Below are 24,422 nucleotides of genomic sequence, written 5' to 3'. Positions count from 1 at the left end.
GTTTGCTATTTAACCTGTTTGGTGGTTTTATTGCTGTGTTTGCTTTTGTTAACCAGCACAGAAGTAACAGGAGCTTCTCTGTTTCTCTGCAGCTTTTACGAGAGTTGAAGCACCCAAATGTGATTGCATTGCAGAAGGTTTTCCTTTCTCACAGTGACAGAAAGGTTTGGCTGCTGTTTGATTATGCTGAGCATGATTTGTGGGTAAGTACAGATTTCCCTGAGTATTTGAGATTGTGCTATAAGAGTTTGTTCAAACTGATGTGTGTGTGATGTACCTTCATATAGGCAGAGATGCATTAATTTCTTACTCTGTAATTAAGGGTCTAACTGATAATCCTGTTACTTTTACACTTTAAAGCCTGCCAAAGACTACATGTATTTTTTTTTTTGAGTCAGATTCGATTTTGAAGTGACAAAGATTTTTCTGCAAGCTTTAATTGGAGTTAAAGGAAGCATTCCTAAATTGAGATCTTCTAAAACTGTGTTTGGAAATGTATTTAATACTTTTTTCCTGACATTTTGCACATACACATAAAAGAAAAAAAGCAGAGTGACTGCTTTGATGAGTCCTCTTGCTGAGAGTGACTGCCAGCAGCTAACATTCAATCATCTCTATTTTAAATAGACATTTTTTGACAGTATGAGTGGAAATAAATAACAAATAAGCTAATTTGGCTCCTTATGGACACTCATTATATGGAAGAGTAGTAGAGACTTAGATGTCTGTTTTTAAGTTTCTAGCAAAATATGATAGGATTTGGTTTGGTCTGTTGTAGAGGTGGACATCAGTGACACTCTGACTTGCACTGGAAAATACTCAAGCTCCGCATCTGTTGATAAGATGTGAGTTACTTGAACCTGGATTTGTATTTAAACCTGAAAGGTATCAAACATGAAGTGTAACCAGTATGTTTATGATTGCTTTGAAAATACTGGCAAGGAGAGGAAGTGGTGATATAAATTGCAGTATTACTTTTGAAGGCTTCAGTAATACAGATGTTGCTATTACAAATGTTAGTGACAAATTGCTCAATTTCTTCATACTTGGCTCTTGAGCTTATAAATGACCCAAGATTTTAACTGGACAGAAAGTAAACTTAGACCATTCAAAAAGACACTTCTGTCTCAGAACACGTAAAATCATGTTCATCAAAAATATAATTTGTTCCCCTTCAAAAGCTTAAAGATATTTAATTCATTTCTCTTATGGGCTAGCAGGTTTGTAGTTTGCAAATTTTGTTCACCAAAGTTCAGTGGACATTGAGAGTTTGTGTATTTCACATAACTGGTGGTGGTGATGATGAAGAAAAGTACATCAGCTAAATCTCTGTATGACAGACTATTTGTGCATTAAATGAGTTTACTCATTTTATGGAACAGTCATAACAAACACATTTTTCTGCTACATTTATTGCCTTGTGTTTTAAACACCTTTTTTCCTAACCTTTTCCATTTGACTTTACTTTGGGTGTGTGGTTTTTACACTACATAGTGATTTTTCACATGATTTAACAGCTTTGGAAGAAGAATCGCTGCAGTTTGATGTTCTTGCCACCCCTCCCATATAGCTGGGTATTGGATATAATCTCAGTGAAGTTAATTATTTTCTATTATTTAAGACTGAAATGTTTGTTACAATGAGGTACTTGATATGAACTGGTCTCCCACTTCCTAACTCTCTTTTGTTTTTATTTTTTTCTATGGGACATGCTGCACAAGTCATTTCTCCTTTCCTGTATAATTGCCCATGTTTCCTCGCTTCTTAAGCCTTTGCCAGGAATTTTTTCCTCCCTTGCATAAAGTTTGCCATGTTCAAGGCACTCTTGGTTCTGGCTTAACCTTGGTCCTCATTTCCTTTACTGTCAGCACTTCCCAAGCATCGCTCTTAATTCCCCTTTTGTCTGTTTTGCTCACTCCCAACTTTGTGTCTTTTTCCACGCTGCCTCCTACACATGGAACAGCCTCCCAATTAACGTACGTAAAGATCCTTCACTATCCTCCTTCAAAAACCTCCTGAAAATCCACTTATTTTGTAACGCATTTCAGTAATACCAACCACTTGTCATTCTGTCTGTGTTGTGTTGTGTTTTGCATTTCCTGTGCTTTACAGCTTGTGCCCTTTCAACTCTTTGGGGTAGAAATTTTAGTAGGGGTTTAGCACTTTTTTCTTTTATTGCTTAGCACCATGTGCTTTGCCAGCACTACATAAAGACAAAATAAGTCTATTTATCATGGATATATCAGTTTATAAAGATTTAAGTTTTGGAATGTAAGGTGTGCTGTCACTGGAGACATGTAGGTTTCCAGAGACTAATGTTTTCAAAGGTAGATACCTTAAGAGTTACTTACCAAAATCAATAAGTATGGAAACTTTCTTTCTGTTCAAAGCTGTCCAGCTTTTAGTAACGCCTATTGGCTTCAGTGAGAAGAATAAATGCTCATCACATTCAATCATTAGATTAATTAAAATCATTATATTTTTCGGCTTCTGTACTGGAAACATTTGGCAAGAGATGAATAAACTATATTAGATGCTATGCTATTCTGTTAATTTTCTTGTACTGAAAAAAAATGTCCTGTTCTAAAGGGTTGGTGCTAATTAAACTTATTAAAAAGTTCTTTTATGGTGAGCAAGAATTTTTTTTTTTACTTCTCATTTAATTCCCAAGAATGATACTGCTCAGATCTGAAATTTTATGTTTAGATAGCACATACTTAATAATGGTCTGTAACTTCTGCTGATAGCATTGCCAAGGAATGTAGAAGCTTTGCTAATTTGAACTGCTTTAGGCAAGTATTGGTGAACACCCATTATGCTGTCCTTAACTGCAAAGATAGTCATCGGTTTTAATAACTAAGCCTATCAAAGATACTTTCTTTTCTTATCTCTCAAGTTACGTTATACAAAACAGTGCAAAACCATGAGATTACCATGGAGAATATCTTAAGAATATAGGAATTGTTTTGACAAATTGATTTATAACTAGTTTCCTTTGATTACCAGAATTCTTATTGTAATATACAATGTTATGATTTTTCTTGGCTATTTGTCTCTGCCAAAGAGAACTGGTAAAGTTCTCAGGCTGTAGGATGTTAACTTTTTATTTTTAAAGGTCAAAAATTTGTTTCAAATGCCAGAGTTCCTGCTGTTCTATCAGCAAAAGAATAACTTTTTTTTTTAATTGAACTTTCATGGATGTTCTTTAGCACCCTAGTCTTATACTTCTAGAGAGTATACTGCTGTCCAGAACTTCCTGCATAAAGTTAGTGCATTTAAAGACATTATTAAAATTTATGTCAAATGCTTTAAATGCATGATGATTACTAAAGGGGACTTCAGGAAAAGTTTGATACAAATATCCTGGAGGTGAATTTTTGTTGTCAATCTAGTTACTTTTAGCCACCGTAGAGGTTACAATATTTAGAACTTTTGTTCCCTTTAAAAGAAGATTTCTAATATTGAAAGTATTTGCTAAAGCTCATGTTTTTAGTACCACAGATAAACACACATACGATGACTTCAATTTCATAGTCTCTATATACTTTAAGCAGGATTTTTGATTCTAACCAACATTTTTATTCTAATTTTTTAAAAAAACTTTTTGTATTGACAGGTTATCTATATACCCTTTCCCAGTTATCGTACAGAGTTAATTCCCAGACTCATTTAGTATGTGTGTATAAAGTAAAATTTTTAAGATCCCCTTTTCTGGATCTTAAATGTTGTAATTTGAGTAAGAAGCTTCTGGATGGGTTTGATCTCATTCTGAAAAAGGGTGACATTTTTATCATAGTAAAAATGTGTTAAATTTATTTTATAGCAATAAAAACCACTGCTGGTTCATAATAAGTAAGTTCATAAATAATTAACTATGACTTGGTAGTATTGAATGTGATGATACATTCACTATCCCAGACCAGTTAAACCATGATCTGTGAATTTTTTAGGTTTGGTTGAATGTTTCTCTCTTACTATTATATTCCAGTGATCTCTAACAACTAAATCCTTGTCAACAAATACTACTGAGAAACATGGAGTAAAATTAATCTTGGAATCATTGTTGCTAATAACAAAAATGTATGGGTAGACTGTCTTTGTTTTTTATTAATTACTCATTATGCATATGTTCCGCTTTTGAAAAATGCAGGGTAGAGATTATTAGCATAGTCATGAGTATCTAAAAATAATCATCAAATAATGGAAAGGAGAAACTGTTCTTCCTACATGTGAATTTCATAGCACTACTTGGTGCTCTCAGTCTACAAATAAATATACTTAATTACAGCTAACAACATTTGGAATAATCTTTTATGATAAATGAAATTGGGAGAGTGTTGCATACTGATGTGTGCAATAAACCTTTACATTTGTTTAATCACACAAATATTGTCTAACAGCTGAGTTTTAACATATTCCTTAAATATGGTATAATCAGTTACAATTCTTTCTTCAACGGGCTTCAGTTTAGCTCTTAATCATAAATATAATTCAGATGCTAGTTGATGACAAATATCTTTATATACATAAAATACTTTTCTCAGTGTAACATGTTTTTTTTAATCTTTTGATTTTCTAAGTCATGTCTGCACTTTTGGTGTAATTCAGATGATTCTGCCAGGTGGTTTTTCATGCAGTCTTCTCTCTTGTATACATAGGTACCAGTATAGGCTGGAAGAAGAGTATAAGGTTTGTTGAGACACAAGGGAATGGGCTGGCATAGGTCTTTATGTCCAAGTGAAATGGATGGGGCTTTTTGACCATCAAGGTGATGGTTGAATTTCTTGCAGAGGGCAGTGCCATTCCTTGCCCATAGCTCTTTGTCATATTCTCGAAACATACACTTGGTTTTTCTGCCAGACTTTTATGAATTTGAGGGTAGTTTATATGGACTCATTTTCTGCACCACAAAGCATGAGAATTGGAGAAAACAACAGGTAGGAGCAGGCCTCAAAACAAAGGCAAGGTTCAAAAGCATAAATGTGTGAAAAACTAAAGTGAGCACAGTGGTGCATTTCACTTTATGTGTACTGAAAGGGTAGCTGAATTCTGATAATTTTTATTAACATTGTATAGCGTTATTTTGCAATAATTAGAGCTGAAAGATACTATAAGACCTAGAAATATGCAGGCAAAATCTAGAAAAATTATATGGGATCTGTTTGTGGGGATGTGTTACATGAGATGTGTTTGATCTGTGTTTCAAAGCTTAGATATTTAAAGCAAGTTGTCATTAGCAAAAGTTGATGTAATAAAGTTCCTTTCCCTGTTACTGAAAATGTTCACCTCTTGTCACTTGGAAGAGGGTCTTTCATTAGGCAGTTTGATTAATGACATTTTAAAGAAGATACTGATGATGGCCACGCACTGGCAGCATTTAGAGGGAACAAGCATGCTTTTCCCCCCTTCTCTTTTGAAGGACAGTTTATGTTAATTGCTGTAATGTTTCCAAAATTGGAAACTAAAGTGGTTGCTCTAGAGGTACTTCTGTCTACTTCTGGTTTGATTTTATTTTATTTTACTTGTGATAAGTACATTGACAAAATTTTCTTAGTTTCTAAAACTCTGATGTCTGAAATGAGTCCTAAGTGTAGGCATGTCAAACTATGATTTATTTTTGGAACAGCAAACAAATTACTTGGGTTCATTGAGTCTTTGCTTTCTCTTTTTGAAAATCATAGCGACAATGCATGGTTAGTTTTTATACCACCTTAAGATTTTGTTTTGTTCTTTCATACCCTTTTTGAATGCTTTACATTTAAAGTAAATGTAGTAATTTGAGGTGGTTTTGTGTTAAAAATGAGACTGGAAGCCGTATAAAATAAATCCTCTTGGCCTTAGTACAGATTTTATGAGATTAAGATTTATCCAAGCTTCCCTCTCCTTGGCATTAAAATGTAACTTTACTTTTTATTGGCACGTTGACATAATTCTGTTTTGTTCTCAATGGCTGGATTAGGGATTGGATAGGATGCAGGGTTTTTGCTGTAGCGTGGGAGCACAAGCAGTTTGCTTCAGCAGGGAGAGGCATCTGCATTGGCATGATTGCATTTGAGTTTGAAGGAGATGCATGTAATTTTCAACAAGCATTGCTTTAAGCAGTAGAACTCAAGCAGTCAGGTTTTCTAGAGGCTTCTGTCTATGGATTATCTCATGTGTGTTGAGGTGGGAGCTCGCTGTAATTTCATTTAGTGAGACAGGCATAAAATCCCTCTGTTAGCTGGCTTCCTACTTTTGTGAAAAGTTTCTAGGTCTAACTTGTTTGTTTGCTTGTTTTAACCTCTGTCACACTGAACAGAGTTCTTGGAATTGGGAATGGGATGACACAAACACGGACAGACTTGGAAGCAGACTAAAATTAGGATCTTATTGAATGCTCTCTTAACTGCTGGGTAAATCCTAGGGATTTGAATTTGCTCTGTGTTGCTATGCATTATGTTTGCCTTGTTTGTGGTGGAGAATTTAGAAAATGCACATAGTTTTTCACCAGCCAGCTTTCAAAGCAATTTCAATGCAGTAGGTAACATAGAAGAAGGCAGTCAAACTCCTAGATTGAATATTGTTTAATGCTATTTTCAAATGTCTAGCTTTGTTTCTCCTCTTCATTTTTTTATCATTTATATGCTCTTTGCAAGAGCTAAAATCATCTTGCTGAAATAATGTGGTTCATCCAGTTTTCCTTGCAATTTTATTACACTTTTTAAAGTTGAAAATTGGGAATAAGCAGTTAGTAAGTAAACCAATCGTCCCAGATACTGCAAACAGCAAATTTTACCTTCCTTGCTTTCCTAGGCTTCTGTTGAATGTGTACTTTACTGTTGATCAGTGAAGTATTAATTTAATTTAGAATAAAGACTTAAAATCACTTCTACAAAGTTGCTGTCTTGTTTAAATTAAAACCAAAATATGTACAAGCAATTAAAAAAAATTACATTATATTTAAAAGTGAATACCTAATTGGCTCACACCATTTTTGGGATCCAGTCAGTGGCAGAATGTTTTTAAGATTTAGGAATCAGAAATATGGATGCAGAAAGGGGAAATGGCTGCTTTTGCTGAATAGATTTCAGTATTGCTTGGAGTTACGTTTACCTCTTACGACGTGTTCTTCTTTCATTTTAAAAGATTTTAAGTATATCAGAAGAGAGCTTGAAGTGTTCTAATGAACTAATGAAAATGAATTTATGTCTGCATAACATTGTGGATGGGTTTCTGTTCTGTAGCATGCAACTGGTATAGTATGGACTGGCAGTAAGTTTCCTCATTAATTTTGCTAAATGAGTTCGAGTGTTTTCCAGCTTTTCTGGCCAAGTGATCCGTCAGGATATGTGAGTTATCTTTAAGGAGTTGCAGTGAAAAAAGACAGAAGGAATACTGAAGCTTTTTGACCCTCTGCTTATTGTCTTGTTACAAATGTGCCTCTGACTTGCTTGAATTGTGGAAGTCCTCATCTTTTGTCCTTAATGGCTATTCATTTAGGGGTAAGATTCAGCAAAGAACTTGAGTATACCTAAAGGTTACAAACTGCAGCGTCCAAGTGCACCTCATGCTTCCTAGAGAGAGAGGCAGAACATACTTCATACCTGTCATGGTTCAGATTTATACTCAACTCACAGGACAGTCTTAATTTTGTGCTATTCAGCAAAAAGATTTATTGAATGAGAAAAGTGTAGTTTCAAAGCCTAGTGGTTAAGTCAGTTTTCTGGGAAATGGGAAATGCAGGGTGTAATTCCTGTAAATTATTCCATGCCTTTATTAGGTCTAAGGTGGTGGCTGCTACGTGCTGTACTTGAAGCAGTGCCTGTTTGCTCTTCTATTTCTTAGATGGACTCTGTCATTAAAATTACTGTTTAGTGTTTGTTAGGTGTGTTGTTCTTTCTTCATGGCTAGTTGCTTACAAGAAATTGGATGAACTACTTTTTTTAAGACAACTTTCCAGTGTAGGGCTTGGTCACAAACACTGTGGACTCATTCCAATGTCATGGGGCAAATCTAGCTTTTCAGTTGCCTATACTACTTGGCCCTGCAGTATATTTTTAGCTTTTGTTCAGTTTTCTAAACTGTGATGGTTGTGATCTTTTGGATATAAACTTCCATAGAGTAAGCTGGCAACAACAGGTTTTATTTGCTTTTGCAGGAAATTGGATTTTACCTAGGTGTGATATTGCTTGCTTTGAGCAAAACTATCCATTTTTATTTACTTCTGCAATTCAATAACCCTTTCAAAAAAGGAGCTTGTTTCCTTAGCCTTTCTAACTGGGAGCCACATGGGAGGGGCAGGGACAGAAATCCAATGGCATCAACCTGTTGCTGTCTCACTCCCCACTTCCAGAGGTACCAGAGCAGCTGAGGCAGAGCCAGAGGCAGAGGCACATGTGTTGTTCCTCTGCAACACATCTGTGGTTGTGTCCTGTTCTGTCTCATGAGACTCCTTCATTTTCTCTGTGCCTGAGGACTAATGTTTTGTGTGGGTAGTAGTTGGTTTTCAGATGGGTGTAGAAATCCCTTCTAGTGATTACATGTGCCTTGAAAAAGGGCAGGACTGAATTTATAGGCCTCCGTGTATGACCTTTGCCTGTTGGTTCCTCTGTATTTTTCATTCTTCATTTCCTGTATTAATAAATATACTAATTTGTGAGTTTATTGGTATCATTACTGCTTTATAAATCATATTGTAATTACATAAGAAGGTTGCTATCCGTTGAGCATTGTGTAGTACTGGGGATTCCTAGTTGAAGTTATGAGACCAAATCTTCTTGTGACCTCACAAGAAAAAATTTTCTAAGGAAATAATCCCTTAAAGCATTTCAATATAGTTTCTAGAGTGATTGCACAACTAAGGATAAGGTACTAAGAGCTTGTCTTGTTTATTGATCCTCATGAGTATATTAAAACTGACAATCCTGTAAATTTCTACTGTTTTTTTAGTACAAAGTCATAAATCCTGTATACTTAGTAGTGGAAGCCTCTGTGGGAACATTATTAATAGGGAGTAAGCAGGCTGTTTTGATTCATTTGGTGTTTTCTGCCTTTCTTATTTATTTTTAAACACTATTGTTTACACTTTTGCTAAGTACAGTTTGACAGTGGTTAAAGTACTGGTGACAGCCAGAGGTAGCATTTACCGTGAGTAAACATTGACTCCTTACCATTGTCATTGGGAGCAGTAGTGACAGACTGGGTGGGGAGTGGAGATGGTGGAGGGGGAAGCAGTGGTCAAATTAAAACACAGCCTTTGGCTACCTCTTTAACCTGGGAAGGGAGAAGATCTTCAGCTAGACAAATACTGTTTAAAAAATTGGGTAATTAATAGTCCTACTCTGGAATTTTATATTGTTTTCAGTAAAAATGCAAACTGCCTTTATCATTTCCACCTTTCAAAAGACACATAATTGAAAACTATTTTATTATTTGAGGTGCTTCATTGAATTGCCTTCAAAAAGGAGATTTTTTTTTTCCCCATCTGAATGAAGATATTTAGTTGTTTGCTGAATGACCATATATTAAGATTGGATTTGTGCCCTGCATAACCCCTCCTTTCTGAGGATTGAAAAGGTAGAATGGCCTGACACCAGTTTATTTCTTATACTGTGTAGCAAGACCAGACCTAACCCATCATCTCCACATTGATCTTAGAATTAGTTACTGCCTATTTAATGATCTCTCAGCAATCTTTCAATGTTTTGTTTTGTTGGTTTTTTTTTTTTTTTTTATTCCTTCAACTAATACTGGGGTCCTTTACTGCATTCTGTGTTTTCAAGTGATGTTTGTCCTCTAGTGGGCAGACTGAATTCTGTAATCCAAGAGCCACCAGCTTGTCATCATCAGTGAAGTATGCAGCCATAAACTGGGAGCAAGAAGCAACCATTTTTAGATGTTTGAACATGATCTCACCCAAATGTTGTGGTGTGGGGTTTTTGGAGTCATACCTTCCCACCCCGCTTCAAATATTTATTAAAATATTTATTTATTCTGTCTACTGGGATCCTGATTTTGGGAGGAAGAGTAGTTGCAAGTATGCTAGCCTGGGCATTTTTGAAGAGGAGGAGGGAAAGTTGCTATGAAAGCAACTTTCCTACTGGTAGATACTCCTGGTTTGCAAAGTTCTGGTCTAGCTGCCAAGGGTAAGAGGATGCCATATGGGGAGAAGGGAGGAAGGAGAATGTCTAACACCCTTTACTGGAGGTAAGTAGCCAGTATTTAGATATTCACAAGAACTTCACTGTTTTTAGAAGCAACTCAGAGAATAAAAACAATTTTAAGAGAATTGTGAGTGCATCAGTATGGCTTTAATTCCAAAGTTCAACAAACTTTGTATTTCATTCCATTATTTAGTGTTACTAGTTAAAATATCCCAAAACACCCAACCTTCTTGCCTATCTAATACCTAACTTTCTTCGTGTTTCTACTTGTTTTATTTCTAGCATATTATCAAGTTTCACCGTGCCTCAAAAGCAAATAAAAAGCCCATGCAGTTGCCAAGATCTATGGTTAAATCCCTACTCTACCAGATCCTCGATGGAATCCATTACCTCCATGCAAACTGGGTGCTTCACAGAGATCTGGTAAGTGTGGCATGTGATACCTGCCTAAGAGCGTTCCACGTGCGTGTTGTTGGGTAGGACAAGAAAAGCCCCTGTTAGTAATCCTGCGTATCGATCCCTACAGCTCTTCCTGTTATTGTTGCAGGAGCCCAGTTGTGACTTTAAACATGAAAACAAACTATGCTTTCACATTGTTTTTATCTGAGTCATCTGAGCTCGGACAATGATGCCAGATCCGGTAAAGGGATTGCAGATATCAATATCCAAAAACAGTACGTGAGACAGCTGATATATGTTGGTTGGACATTCTTACAGCGTTTCGCATGACTTTGAAAAGGCATCTAAATAGGAGAGTGATTGATACCCTTTTACATTGTTTGGCTTACGTGCAACTTAGCATAAAAGCTAGTGAAAGAGTAGTTTTTTCATGCAGTATTTCTTTTCCATGTGGTATTTTTTTTCTGACCGTGGGAAGAGAACTATAAAAGAGTTATCATCTTGAAATTTCTCATGACCTGAAGTAGCTCTTGAAGTTGATTGCAGATTACAAGGGCAGCCAGTTGCCTTGTCTTAGTTCCCCTTAAAGTTTTCCACTGCTCCTCATAATTATGTGAAGTTCTACTATGGTTTATGAAAAGAATACTAATAGGGGTGCACTTCCACTTGCATTCTAACTAGAAAGTTTGGCATGAAACAATGTGATGGTTAATATGCCAAACAATGCTCTTAGGTATGGTAATCTGTATATAAAGTCGCTGCTTTTATTTTGGTTATTCATAATTGACCCAGCATGTCAAAATAGGGCTGCCTATCCAGAAACTTACAGTCGCTAATTGTTCTTGAGTTTTTGATAGTAAGTAGGGACTTGGATTAATTTTTGGTTGTAGGCCAATTTTTTTTTTTAATAATAAGTATAAAGTAAGGCAGGCCTGGAATCCAAGTCACAAACATTTTCTGAACTGAATTTTAATTTTTTTGTAATACCTAACAACAGGGGCCAGAGCGCGTTTCAGTTTTTGTTATGGATCTTTTTTTTTTTTTTTCTTTGTTCCTTGGTTGTTTATCGTTGGTTTTTCTGTTAAATTCCAGATGTTAGTATATTTGAGGAGGGGCAGGGGGTGTGGTTTGCCTTTGGAATAGTAGCCATGACCAAAAAACAGGAAGCGTGTACAACTCTGATTTTCATGCTACAATTGCTACTTTCCTAAAGAGTCAGCTGCTGCTTTGGCAGAGTGCTCAGCTGTGATTAGCTACAGCTTGAGAGGTAACACCTGGAAAGTCTATATCCAGCTTTGTCTAAGGGTGCCATACCTCTTCATGGAACTGTTAATTACATACACACTTAAATGCCATACATGAACTTGTTATTTTGATAGGAAATACAAGATGGTATCTAAGATAATAACAACAAATAGCCTTGAGAATTTTCTTGCTGGTGTTGTTATTTTCAGCCTCCAGCACCAGGTGTTTTGTGTGACTAGTGCTGCTACTTTGCAGTTCTTACCTGTTGCTGATGAGTTGCCGCAAAGCTGTTATTTAATGTCTTTGTTTTTTTCTTTTGGAATGTTGGGAGGTGATGGTTGCTGTTGTGAAAAAGACTATGTTTCTTCTTCTGGAATGATAGTGCTTGAATGATGTTGGCATAATTGAGAAGGGAGAAGAAGAGTAATTTGTGAAGTCTCAGTGTGTTCTTGGTCTGCAAATAAATGTAAACTGATGGATTCTGGGATGCCTCAGTAAGACAAAGCAAACCATTTCAAAAATTGCTTTGAGACACTAATGATTTAATAGTATAATCAGAATCCTTTGCCTTTTAAAATTTTTTTCTGGATTTCTGAAAAATTCAGGTATGTCAAATAGTTATATCTTGAACATGGTAAAAAAACCCCTGATGTTATTCTGGATGTGTCCTTGTGTCTGCACTTGAAATTAGAGGTTAGTATAACTAGCAACCAATTTAAATCCTGGATTAACCAAGATTTTTTGTTTATCTGTAATTTTTATTTGTATGCTCATGCTTGTGACTTTTTGCTACTAAGAATGATACTCAGGCACAATTTCACTGGCATCAGTTTCTTGCATAATACATAAATACCAGCTCCTCAGTGTCTTCTTAAGATGTGGAACAGTTTTTCTGGTGGTTTTCTCTTAGCTGTTTGAATTTACAGCTGCTGGAAAAAGTATTTTTCTATTTTACGTAAACCAAGTTTTGCATCAAAACACCTTGTACTTTCTTGATTTAGTATAACTCTTTTCTTACTATTTTTAACCTGTATTTGGATGTAGACCAAAAATGGTGACGCCCGTAAAAGCCATGTTGTGTTTATTTCATTGCTCAATAAAATTAGGTTCTCCAAAAATATTTATCATAATATTAGTCAAATTCTCCTGAGCCATGGAAATGACCTCTGTAATTTATTTTAAAAATGTAGTTGTGAAAAAACCAGAAACCTGGGAGGTTAAGTATTTGCTTAGAGGAATTTGAAGAACATTGTTTAAATCTTAATTTACTATTGCCTTAAATCAAAGAGATTTTAAAGGAGCTGGAATACCAAATTCGTTACTTAAAAACCTCAGAATTACTAAGATATTTTTAGTTAAATCATTTTTAAGATCAGCTGTAGCCAGCAAGTCCATGACAGGCTGATAAAGTGGTGAACAATGTGAACTTGCTGACTTGAATTCCATGTCCTTTCCTTGGGCTGAGCTCACGGATGGCTGTTACCACAAGGACACAGTCTCCTTCCCCTCTCACTGCCTGGAAGTGACACCCCTGCTATGGCCTGGCAGGGGACACTCACCTGGCTCCTGGTGAGCTCATTCAGGGAGTCAAACCCACACAAAGTGTCACACAAAGCTTTTCACTGGCAGAGCTTGTTTTCTGCAGGGTTAGGTCCTGGAGGGACCTCACTGAGGGCTTAGCTGGGTGTGCAGGAGCTGGCGCAGAGGCAGCGTGAGGCAGGAGCTGGCAGAAAGCTCAACAGAGGCCATTCCAGCATCACCTGTCATTAGATCTGGTTATTTTATTGTTAAAATGCACTATTTTGATTCTTAGAAGGGAATGCAAGCGTTCTTAAAAGATTAAATTGGTATTACTTTGTAATGCAAGACTTACAGCAGTTTAAGACTGCCAGTGCAAGTCCAGGTTTAGGAAAGTGCTCAAATTGAGGCAAAAAACCAAATAGACTTGTACTCATGCTTCTAGAAATTGGAAACTAATTTAGTGTTTTGTATCTTTCAATTTTTTGTAGTATTTGGGTTATTTTGAGTCTGGCTTTTGTATCCTGAGAGTAGCTGTAAGGTGCTAAATTACTTTCTAGGGTTTTTTTTTTTTTTAGCTAAGCTCTTAATTTTTCTCAGTTAAAAACCATTCAGCCTTTATGGTAAGATTCAAACAAGTGTAGACTATGGGACAGAAGCACTGGATTACTGATTTCTTTGAATAGTATTGTGTCTGTTTATACACCTTGGAGTTGACTTAAGTCTGTGAAAATCCATACATTTGTTCTCCCTTTTGAGTGGGATTTTGCTGTTGAATTGCATGTCACTGGGCAGTGATAATTTTGCCATTTCAATATAGTAGAGTTCCTGAAAGCCATGCACAAGAAGAGGGAGGATTTTCTGGCTTTACTAGCTGCTAGAGTGTTTAATTATGAGCAAGAGGTTAATAGATATTGGAGAAAAAAGCTTTGAGTACTAAGCTTTTGGCTTTTTAAAATACTCTGTATACAGTGTGGGCTGTCCCCTTGAATGTGGTCTAACCAGCACTCTGTACCTTGAGGTAAGAGCAAGACTTGAAGTACACTATTTCAGAATGTTCTGAGGTCTTTGTCCCCTCCTCTCCTAGAAGGGAAATATTTAGATTATAGAGGAATGTTCAGCAAAGGTCTTAGTTTGCCCAGATGTCAAAAAATGGAGATCTTCCATATAGTGTTTGCAATGTCTGTTCATGTTAGCAACTGAAAGGATATGAGCACTTTCTTGTTCTAACAGTCCTTCTGTAGATTAGCTGCTTAAGATCAAAAGCAGGTAGAGACCATATACTTTATAACCTGATAAAAGCAATTTCTATTTGTAACAGAATGTATTTTCCTGAAGGGAGGTGTTATCTATGGGATGTTTGAGGTTCACAGAATCCATATGGAGAAATTAATTTAAGATTCCAGTTATGTACCTTGGGCATTTCTTTAGAATACTGCTTAATATTAAAATGACTGGTTGAAAAATGAATGTTGGAAATCAAACTCACCAGAGAAATACAGATTTCTTCTTCCCCTCCCAAGGGAGTTAAATGGTTGCTTTAAGGATTCTGAAATAAAAAACTTGCTTGTGATGGTCATATAAAGTAACTTTGTAAAATGAGCAAAGTTGTTCAAGTGTTTTTATTATATAAGCATTAATCTGGGCACATCTGTGTCCACGTGGGATTTTCTCAGTGTAACCCGTTTTCTCCAAATTAACCTTTTCACTCTAAGTTCACTAATTCACTAAAGAGAGGGAGGAGGAATCCAACTGTGGTAAAGACTTTGCTACTGGTTTCCTATATTCAGCTTTTTTATTACCATCTTCTTGTCTCTCAAAGAAGGATAAAATAATATCTGTGTTCCGTAGTTTGTTTCACTATGTCGTCTGTATTGGGAGAAGCTATTTTCATTGTGTGCTTAAGCTAAGCAGTTTCTGTTTCTTTATGCAGTGGATTAGGGAGGGTCTATGTGCTTCTCCCACTTTCAGAATTTATGGAGAGCTAATCTAGGCATTTTTGGTGAAAGGACATAGCAGACAATTGAGGCTGACGTAATTTTGACTACGCATATCTGTCTGTATAGTAAATGTCTATACACAGCCTTTAGAACGATCAGATTTGTGAGATCTCCAATTCAGGCATCTTAGCAAGTCCCTTGGATACCCAGCTGGTGTAGGAGCAGGAAGCCAAGGGTATCTTTCCAAGGGTAAATTTTGAGCAGAGCCAAGAGATGCCAGTGTGGTGTCTGGCTCTGGCTGGCCGTGATTGCACTCAGGACGAGCTGTCTTCTCCAGTGGTCCTGCTCCGCATCTCTCGTGGAACTGTGCGGAGTGGACAATGCAGTATTGCTGTCTCTCAGGGTTTTCTGGCAACTGCAGCCATCTGGAACCTGAGTTTTCTCTGTCAGAAGTAAAGCAGAAAGGGAAAGGTCAAACAGATAATTTTCTGCGGGAATCTGCAACTTCTGTTTCCATACAAGCGCAGCCTATTCAGAAATGAATGAACTAAATAGGTTTTCATCCTCTAATTATGATAATTTATGGGGTTTTTACAAAAATATTTTTGTTTATTCAAAATAAGTATTTTATATGACCCATCACAATGTTTCTATAGAATAGGAACATTTTAGTAAATTTTCAGTAATTCAGTTATATTAAATTCACTTAAACTCTAACAGTTTTCAGGTTTTTAGTTGATTGACCGACTTTTGGTTTAGGAAAAACCCCTAGTCATTTTCTCATAGTAATCCTTTTCTAGCCAGCATGTAAATACGGAGTCTCTTACCATGGACCTATACCTGGACTCCACTCTAAAACTTTGCTCCCACATTACACAACTCACTTAATCTGTCTTTGCCTCTGTTTCCCAATCTGTTACCTATTTATGGGTCTATTTCGTAGCTCATTCCTTAACCTGCTATGAAATTGGTTTAGTATGGTATGGCTTATGTAGGTGACTTTTTTTTTGCTGTTTGATGCTCTTCTTCTAAAAATAAAAATAATTGCGTATTGTTTGAAGGCACCAGAAGACTAAAAATTATGTTATATAGATGTTCCACTTTTTGCTTCTGCTTTTATGCTTTTATTTCAAAACCTTTGATAAATAAATGCTTATTATTACTTGTTTATATTACTTAAATACTTGCCCCACTTCCTCCCTGTGCCCTCCCTAGATTTTCCAGTAAATGATTAGCAGAGTTATGCAAAAAGCAGCAGTACTGAAGTGGCTTTTGAATTTCTCACTTGCATTTTGCTATGCAAGCAAACTGTGGGTTTGAAAAATAAAATGTAAATAGATGAGTGTAGGAAACTCCACTTTTACTAGCAATTCTAAAATGGGATTTTTATGTGCTGATATCAAAATTAAATTTAGGTACAGGTTCATGCATTCCCTCTTTTGACAGGCAGTTGCTGCGTAGGAATGTGGAACTGTTGGGTCCTGCCTTCTGCCAGTAATTTTGTACTGGCTTGAAAAGCTTCTTGGCCCTGTTGCACCCATTTGAGCATGCACATGACTCCTATAAATAAACACCGAGTCAACCTGTCTACCAGTTTCTTTAAACTTTTAAAACCCACTGTAATTGTAATCCCCACCATTCTGTGTTATCGTGTGTGTGCGTGCATGGGAAGGGTGCAGGAATATGTCTGGACATGCACTCCTGGCTCGTATTATTCTTCCCGAGCTGTGTATGGGTTCAGGACTCCTGATCATTTATTTTTTTATTATTTATTATTATAATGCAAAGATTGCATGATCTCTTTGGGATGGAGGACACTTTCCACAGTGTCAGAGAACCATATGAATGATCATACTCAGCTTGCAGATTTCCCAAAAGAAAGAAGATGCAAGCTGAACCCATGTATTTCAATAAATAAGGCTCCTTTGATGACTTTAGAAAGTGACTTGAATTTACTAACTGAAAGGTCAACACATTTTTCTTCTTTTAAATCTGGTTAGAGAGAAGATAATTTTTTTGTTATTTACTAGTGAGGAAGAGCTGTATATAGGTGCCTGTACATGTATCTGTACATGCTTCTAGATAGGTAAATGAACCAGAAATTTTACATGCTGATTAACAGAGTTTTATCAGCATATACTTTTATAATTTTTTTTTTTGATCTTAATCATATATTGAGGGCACCTCTTAAAAATGGTGCATTTCTCATTACTTGGAACTTTGCTTTTGTCCTTCGGTTGTAAAAACTAATCTTTACATGATTTAAAAAGGTATGTGAAGACGTGCAGATTGTTACCTGTGTTGTGTACATGGAAACAGCAATTTTTCCATGGCTGACTAATGCATACCTTTTGGTTTGTGGCAAGAGTATTAAGATGTTTGTAGATTAATTTTTACTAATAAAAATAATTACAGTTGAAGAGAAATGCTTTACCTCAGGTTCTGAAACAAGCTTATGCTCATAAAACTCTGAGTGAATATAAATTCAGATGAGTCAGAAGAAACAAAGGGACTGATTTAATGTTCTTTTGGCTGTGTTTTGCTGCTGAAGTCAACAGATGACATATGGCCTGTGAACTTATCTCTTTTCCTAAGATGGAAAAAGGGTGACGAGGAAGTGAAAGTATTAAAATAATGTTAGAATTTATTTGGTATTTTTTTTCCTGATACAGAATAAACAGATTGAAAACGTCATCTTTTCTAATAGCCGCAGTTTAGCTTACCATCTGCTGTAAGGAGGTTTCTAGTAAATACGTGATGTATTTAAGCTTACTGTTGCAGAAGACTGTTTCAAGTGAGCAAACTGAGTTTTGCCTTCTAAATAAAAATGCAAATGTTAGAAGCTGCTTTTAGAAGTTTTTCTTTTGTAAAAGTATTACTGCTTTTTTTTTTTTTTTTTTTTTTCTGTTGGAGAAAGTATCCTTGGGATAATGGGATTGACTATAAGTGCATTTATGGAATTATTTCTGTTTGGACTTATTACCTCTTCTGAATAAGGCTACAGAGGTTAGCATCATGTTGTTTTATAGTAAAGAAATTAGTGAAACTTAAGAGAAGTATGTTACAATCAGTGAATACAACTAATGTAACAACTTATAATCAAGAAAAAAAAGGAAAAAAATGCATTTTTTCTCCACGTTGCTTGCCATCTTGTGCTTTCTCCTGTGCATTTCTCTTCATTTGCAAATATGCTACAGTTATTGCTACTCTACTAAGCAGTTGCAGTAACATTGCAGATTGTCTTGCATTTAAATTAAGCATCTTTGCTTAGTGATCCAGGAAACTGCAATGACTAGCAAAGGATGTTAGTTTAATTTCTTATTTTACTATGTGTGAACTTTGTCAAAGAAACTGTCTCTGCTGCAGAAAATGACTGATCAGCTGGTGTTTCCCAGATGGCTTCTCTCAGGACCTCTGTCTTCTCCAACCTCCATGCTTTCTGGAAATGCCTCAGAAATCACTGGCCTTATGGTAGCTCTTAAGACCGAATACTGCAGTTATGTCAGTTAAAACAAAAGAAATTCTTTGCATAACCTGTCAAGTGACCCTACTGTGTGAAGCGGTCCTCTCAGAAACTGGGCATTAGGTCTTCAGACTCATCTTTAGGGGGGATTCTGAATTTCACATAAAACCATCTAGGAATTAAATTTTTGAGACATTTTATTTAATACAGGAACAGTTCCTTCAAGATATCTGGACCACTGGCAAAATACTTACATTATTCTGTCACCTGTTTTAACAGTGAAGCAACAAAGATTTCAAGACAAAAAAGGCTTGTCATAGTGCAAGTAGTCAACACATACAATTTTCTGAATACCAAACCTCAGTACTAACAGAATTTTTTTAAACTGTTGATCTCTGTTGTTTTCCTTCCCTCTGGAAGCTAAAGCCCATTTGAGTATGACAGTTGTTTTGACAGACCCCATTCCACTTTGTTCAGCACCTCAGTGGTGTTAGAGCACAGTTCACCTGCTTTCCTCTGAGTGGCTTGTAGAAGCACTTCCACTTCTGAGCAGTTCAGTAACCTTTCTGTGCTACTATGAAAAGTAGTTGAAAACTGTGTGGAAGTTCTTTTATTCTATGTAAGTTAGCTGGTGGCATCTGAAAAATGTTCTTTATATTGGACTTAGTTACATTTTCCTGCAACCCCTACTTCCCACTCCCACCCTCCATCTGTGACATTTGGGCTCCTACTGCTGTAATAATCTTTGAACATAGGTTGAGGTTATTTTTCTAGTGGTTTATTTCTACTTAACCAATTCTGGTGTGTTGGGGATGGTTTTTATGGGGTTTTTTTGGGTTTTTTTTTGGTTTTTTTGTTGAACTATTTTACCTAACCAAAAAAAATAGTCATAAAAATGAAGTCAGGTTGTACTAGGATTTTATGCCTACTTGTTTTGCTAGTTTAAATATTGAGCCCAAATCCCAAAATTTAGCATGGGAATTTTCTGTGTAGTTGGTGTTCTCAAATGTAACTAATGAAAAATAAAATTCCATAGCCAATATTTTGCATTCCTGAAAATCCTCTTGGAATGGAGGATTTCAGCTACTCAAGCCATTTTGTCCTACACCGCAGTTGTTGCCAAAGAGAAGATTTTTCAAAAGTGTGTCTTCTGTTCTGCATTCTTCTCTAATCCATGAAATGCACTTGTGCATTTTTACTTTGATTTACCTTTCATGTAGTTATTTTTGATGTAACAGTTGTGGATGATGAATGTTAGAATTATGAAATAAATGCAAACTCCAGTGGGTTACATTTTAATGAACTGATGCTGACTTCTAATGCTATGAAAACTGGTTTTTTGGCTGTTTAACTGTGAGTTAATGATTAGCTATTTGCCAGCTCAGGTGAAATAACAATTTCTTAAATAAGATGTTTAAAGTTCGTTAGTTTCTTGACATTCAGAGTATGAATCCCAGTCTCAACCCTAAAACTATTTATCAAGTAAATATTAATTTGAATTCTTGATAGCTAAACCAAATAGAATTGCAGACCCATTTAGGTTTTGGGTAATGCATGTGCTTGCAATTCTGGTTATAGCTGGATAGTATAATATGTTTTCAGTAGCTTCTTAATAATTTTGCTGTCAGCAAATGTATGTGCTGTTGCTGGCTGGCTGCTGCTCTTTTCTAGGATGCAGGATTTACTTGAAGTTTGTTTCTCTGTGAGCATCTCCTTGCTCTGGTGGGGAGCTGCTCTTCTTTGGTGCCAGTTTCTGTAGTGCATTGGGAAGAGCTTGCAGTAACAGTAAACCTTTTAGGGGACCTAAAAGTAATATTTTCTATCTACCAGAAGAGTGCCTGAGTGTGTATTGCAAGTGGTTTGATATGTTTGAAAAAATGTTAGATCAAGCTGTTTCCTTATCTCATTTCAAGATCTTTTTTCCCCTCCTGCAATGTGAAGTTTTGATTCTTATTTTTCCCCTCTCTGTAGGGATATGTGTTCCTTTACAGTTCTTTTCATATTCCTTTATAACTTGTAGATTACTGAAGTGCTGTTCCCCACAGTTCTGCTCACTTCAGGACTTTTCTTTTTGCTTCATTGGAAAAATACTGAATGCTAATCTCTCTTCCTCACTCTCACGGGTGGTGTACATGGGGACACTCAAGAAAGTCTGCATAAAGTGTTGAGCTAGATTAGCTAAACTGCATTAAACTTGTCCTGTGGCTCTTCTGAGCGGTCTGAAAAGTACCTGTTTGGCTGTTCTAAAAGCAGTCTGTGCCCAGTCCAGCTGTACCAGTGTGAGGCAGTGGTGTCCCTGCCCAGTGCTCTGTGGCACTGGGGGTGATGTTGGGTGCTCAGTGATGTCTGACCCAGCCCATGGTCCCAGTGCTGCCTTTGAGGTGCTAAAAGTGGACTGGAGTGCTACAGCAGAGGAGCCTGTCCACTCCAGCCATCTGCTGCCTGGGTGATTATTTCCAGCAAGACAGCATGGGCTGTTAGAGGCAGCAACATTTTAAATATACAGCTGTTTTTCTTGGTGCACATGAAGTGGAACCCTTTTCTCGTATTTTTGTAGTTTTAATGTAGTTGAAAACCTTAAACTAATGCAGAGGGTATGACTACATGAACAAGTTACAGCAAGGTAGTCTAAGGTGTGGATTTACTCTGCATTAGGTGCTCTGTAGTATCTGCTCACCTGTGTGTTTTTATTCTGCAGAAAGTGCATAGTCCTTTGATATTTTACTCCTTACTAGGGTGAGATAAATTTGTCCTACCTACTATCATTAAAACTGGATGGCTATTTCAATAATTTCCAAGTGCTTTATATTGTTTCTGAGAGTGATTTTATTAAAATGCAAGTGACCGAAATGTCAGTGTAGTAATAATGACAGTATGGGATTTTTCTGACTGGTACCCATATGCTGAGCTTGTAGAACAATGCAGCCCTTTGGGTTTAGTTCTACAGTATATGTCCAGTTTAAGCTTCAGTGTGCAAGAAGCACTTCAGTCTTAGAAAAAAATTTGTTCAGAATTGAAGGTGTGAGTGTCTCTTTTCATCTGATTAATGTTGGATTTGAAGTTGTTAAATGTATTCATAGCTTTGGGATTTTTAATAGTAGGAACATTGCAGCCGTAAAATCTTTATCAAAATTATTATTGCCTCCAATAAAGCTTCCATAAACTTTAATCCTGGTCCTTATGTTGTGACTATTCTCAAAATTGATGTTGCAACTTACAGAGAAGAATTTCAGGTGACGAGCATAGACTATGCAAAACATGGGTCAGAGTAACAGGAAGTATAAAGTGCTGTGATGCTGTGTTCTGAAAGCCAGGGATTTTCTCAAAGGCATTTTGTTACACAGTAAACTTTTCAAAAGTCATAATCTGGTTTTGAGTTACAGGACTTGAATGTCTGACCTGTTTATGCAGTTTGAAAAAAGAAAATAAAAATTTCCACAGGGAGTTTGTTTGCATTTTAAGCCCTTGATTTTTATGAGAATATCTAAAGATTTATTTGCAACATCAACAGTGGGGTAAATCCTGAGACTTGAGCACTGAAAACATAGATATTTTATCTAGTAAGCTGAGGCAAATTTGCTGTAGCAAGTACAGTTTTGTCTTACTTTAAAAGTGGGGTATGTGTTTGGAGTTGTTTAATTAAAAAAAAAATTAAAAAATTAGAGCAGCTTGACCTGCCACTCTTTAACATGCTCGTGTTTTTGACATGAATCACAATGTTTCTCAGGAATCTCACAGCCATTGCATGTCTATGCAGGTTGTTTTTCATTTTTTAAAAGGGCATAATTATTGAATGGAAAAATATTATAATTAGTTCTGAACTACTTCAGATTTTGTTTTCGGCACGTAGAACCTTCTTCTCAACTATTCTTCTGTTTTTTTTCCTTGACACAAATCTTTCATTTGCTTCCAACTTCCTTCTCTCTGCCCACGTTCCATATCTGTTGATCTGCCTTTTGCCACTTCTTTAACATTACTCATATAACCTTGACTCAGCTTTGACTTTCCTGAAATACTCCTCTATCTCATCTTCACAATCTTAATTATCGCTCCTCCCTTTGGCCTCTGTAACTTTGAGTTCTGTGGCTGGTACAGGCAGAATGCTGTGTTTCATAACTTAACCCCCATGTAGGAAAAGATCACACATTCCAGGTGGAGTGCCTCTCCTTTGTTTTAGGTTCTCATTAAAAGTACCATGCTCATACAAAAATTTTATGCACTCATTAAAACTTAGTCTCTAGATTCTGAATTCAGTGACACTCCTTACTGTAGTGGTTCTGCCTTGGAAAAGATGTTAAGATTGACTTTTTTAAGGCTTTTGTTTCCCAAAACAGCTTTCTGTGTTTCCCCACTCAAAATTGTATGTACTAAATCTTCTATCCCTATCTGTTTAGCTTTTGTCCCTATCTTTTAGCTTCCATTAGTAGTTTTACGTGTGAAAATGGTCATGTGTGTTTAAACTGCTACAATCTATAGTTCTGATATGTCTTAGTTTTTACGCAATTCTGCTAAAACATTTGGAGATCATTGGGAAAATAGTTTACAAAATAAAAGGGGATGTATCCATTTTGGATTTGGCAGACTTTTTTTTTTTAACAGCAAATAACTTTTTTGTCAGTACACTTTAAAAAAAAATTGAAATTCCCGTAAGTGTTTGTGATATTTATATTATCAAAACTATATCAAAAGTATTACTGACTGCAGGGTTTTTGGAGTGAGTTATCATAATTAGCTAGCTTGCCTGAAAGTTGAAAATCTTCAACCACAGACTTCAGTCTAGAATCAGCCTTGATTGACAATTGATTGAAAAAACTTTCAGTAGTTGGTGCTGTAAACTTGTCTGCAGGCATTCCAAGTCAATCATTAATCAGCCATCCCATGTGGTATTAGATACAGCACAGCAACTTCAGTGTGTAAGAGGCTTCTTGATGCTCCCTACAAAACCATTGATGCTCGCTACAAAACGACTGTAAAACTGCTGCAAACAACTCCAGAGACATTAATGAGGCTTTGTTTAAATGCTAATATCTTAGGTTTAATTTTTCTGAGGTGACTTAATGATTTTTTTGTTTTGGGCTATATGTGTCATTTGGAAAGAGCCTAATCTTCAAAAGTAGTTAACAGACTCTCACATCTTGTCTTAAGCTGGCTCATCTAAAATATTTAAGCATCACACATTAATATCCTGCCAAGAAATGCTTTTTGGTTTGCATTAATAAGGGCAAGTAATACTAATACCTGAGGTATTTGTTCATGAAAGCATCACTTAACATAATTGCCTTCTGATGCATTTTTATTAGCTAGTAAAATAAAAAATGAAGATTCTGGCAATATACTACAGAAACAAAATTTTAAGAGCCTGAAATGCCATGTTGTAGCAGTATGTTACCCTATATAAATATATTTATTGTACTTTTTTCCCCCAAAAAAGCTCTTTTACACTTCTGAAGAAAGGAAATAAAGAAACAACTTGCTTCTTGTGTAACTTATTCCAGCCTAGTTGCCATCACTGCTTCCTCAAATATGTAGTTTTCTTCTGTTTACATTCATAAATCGAGATGTTTTTAGGACAGAAGATTAGCATTTTGCTTTAGATACTGTGCAGCTTTTAATAAACTGTAGTAATTTCCATTAACACTGCAAGTCACTGTATCAAGTATGTTCAATACAAACACTCTTCTTTGTCTACCAAGGTTTTTTTAGATTTAAGGGCTG

At 36.2% G+C, this 24,422-nt stretch overlaps 1 protein-coding gene across 2 annotated transcripts in view; it reads left to right on the top strand.

The window, feature by feature from the left end:
• Nucleotides 1–24,422, top strand: part of CDK19 (cyclin dependent kinase 19) — a 119,531-nt gene that overhangs the window by 44,191 nt on the left and 50,918 nt on the right. For both annotated transcript variants that reach the window (XM_038130480.1, XM_038130481.1), the window contains exons 3-4: nucleotides 93–203; nucleotides 10,425–10,565. In XM_038130480.1, the coding sequence (XP_037986408.1) occupies nucleotides 93–203; nucleotides 10,425–10,565 (252 nt within the window). The remainder of the gene's footprint in view (nucleotides 1–92; nucleotides 204–10,424; nucleotides 10,566–24,422) is intronic.

The sequence above is a fragment of the Motacilla alba genome, chromosome 3, assembly GCF_015832195.1.
Source record: "Motacilla alba alba isolate MOTALB_02 chromosome 3, Motacilla_alba_V1.0_pri, whole genome shotgun sequence".
Taxonomy (NCBI): Eukaryota; Metazoa; Chordata; class Aves; order Passeriformes; family Motacillidae; genus Motacilla; species Motacilla alba.
The sequence above is the reverse complement of the archived record's forward strand: the minus strand, read 5'-3'. Positions and strand labels throughout refer to the sequence as shown.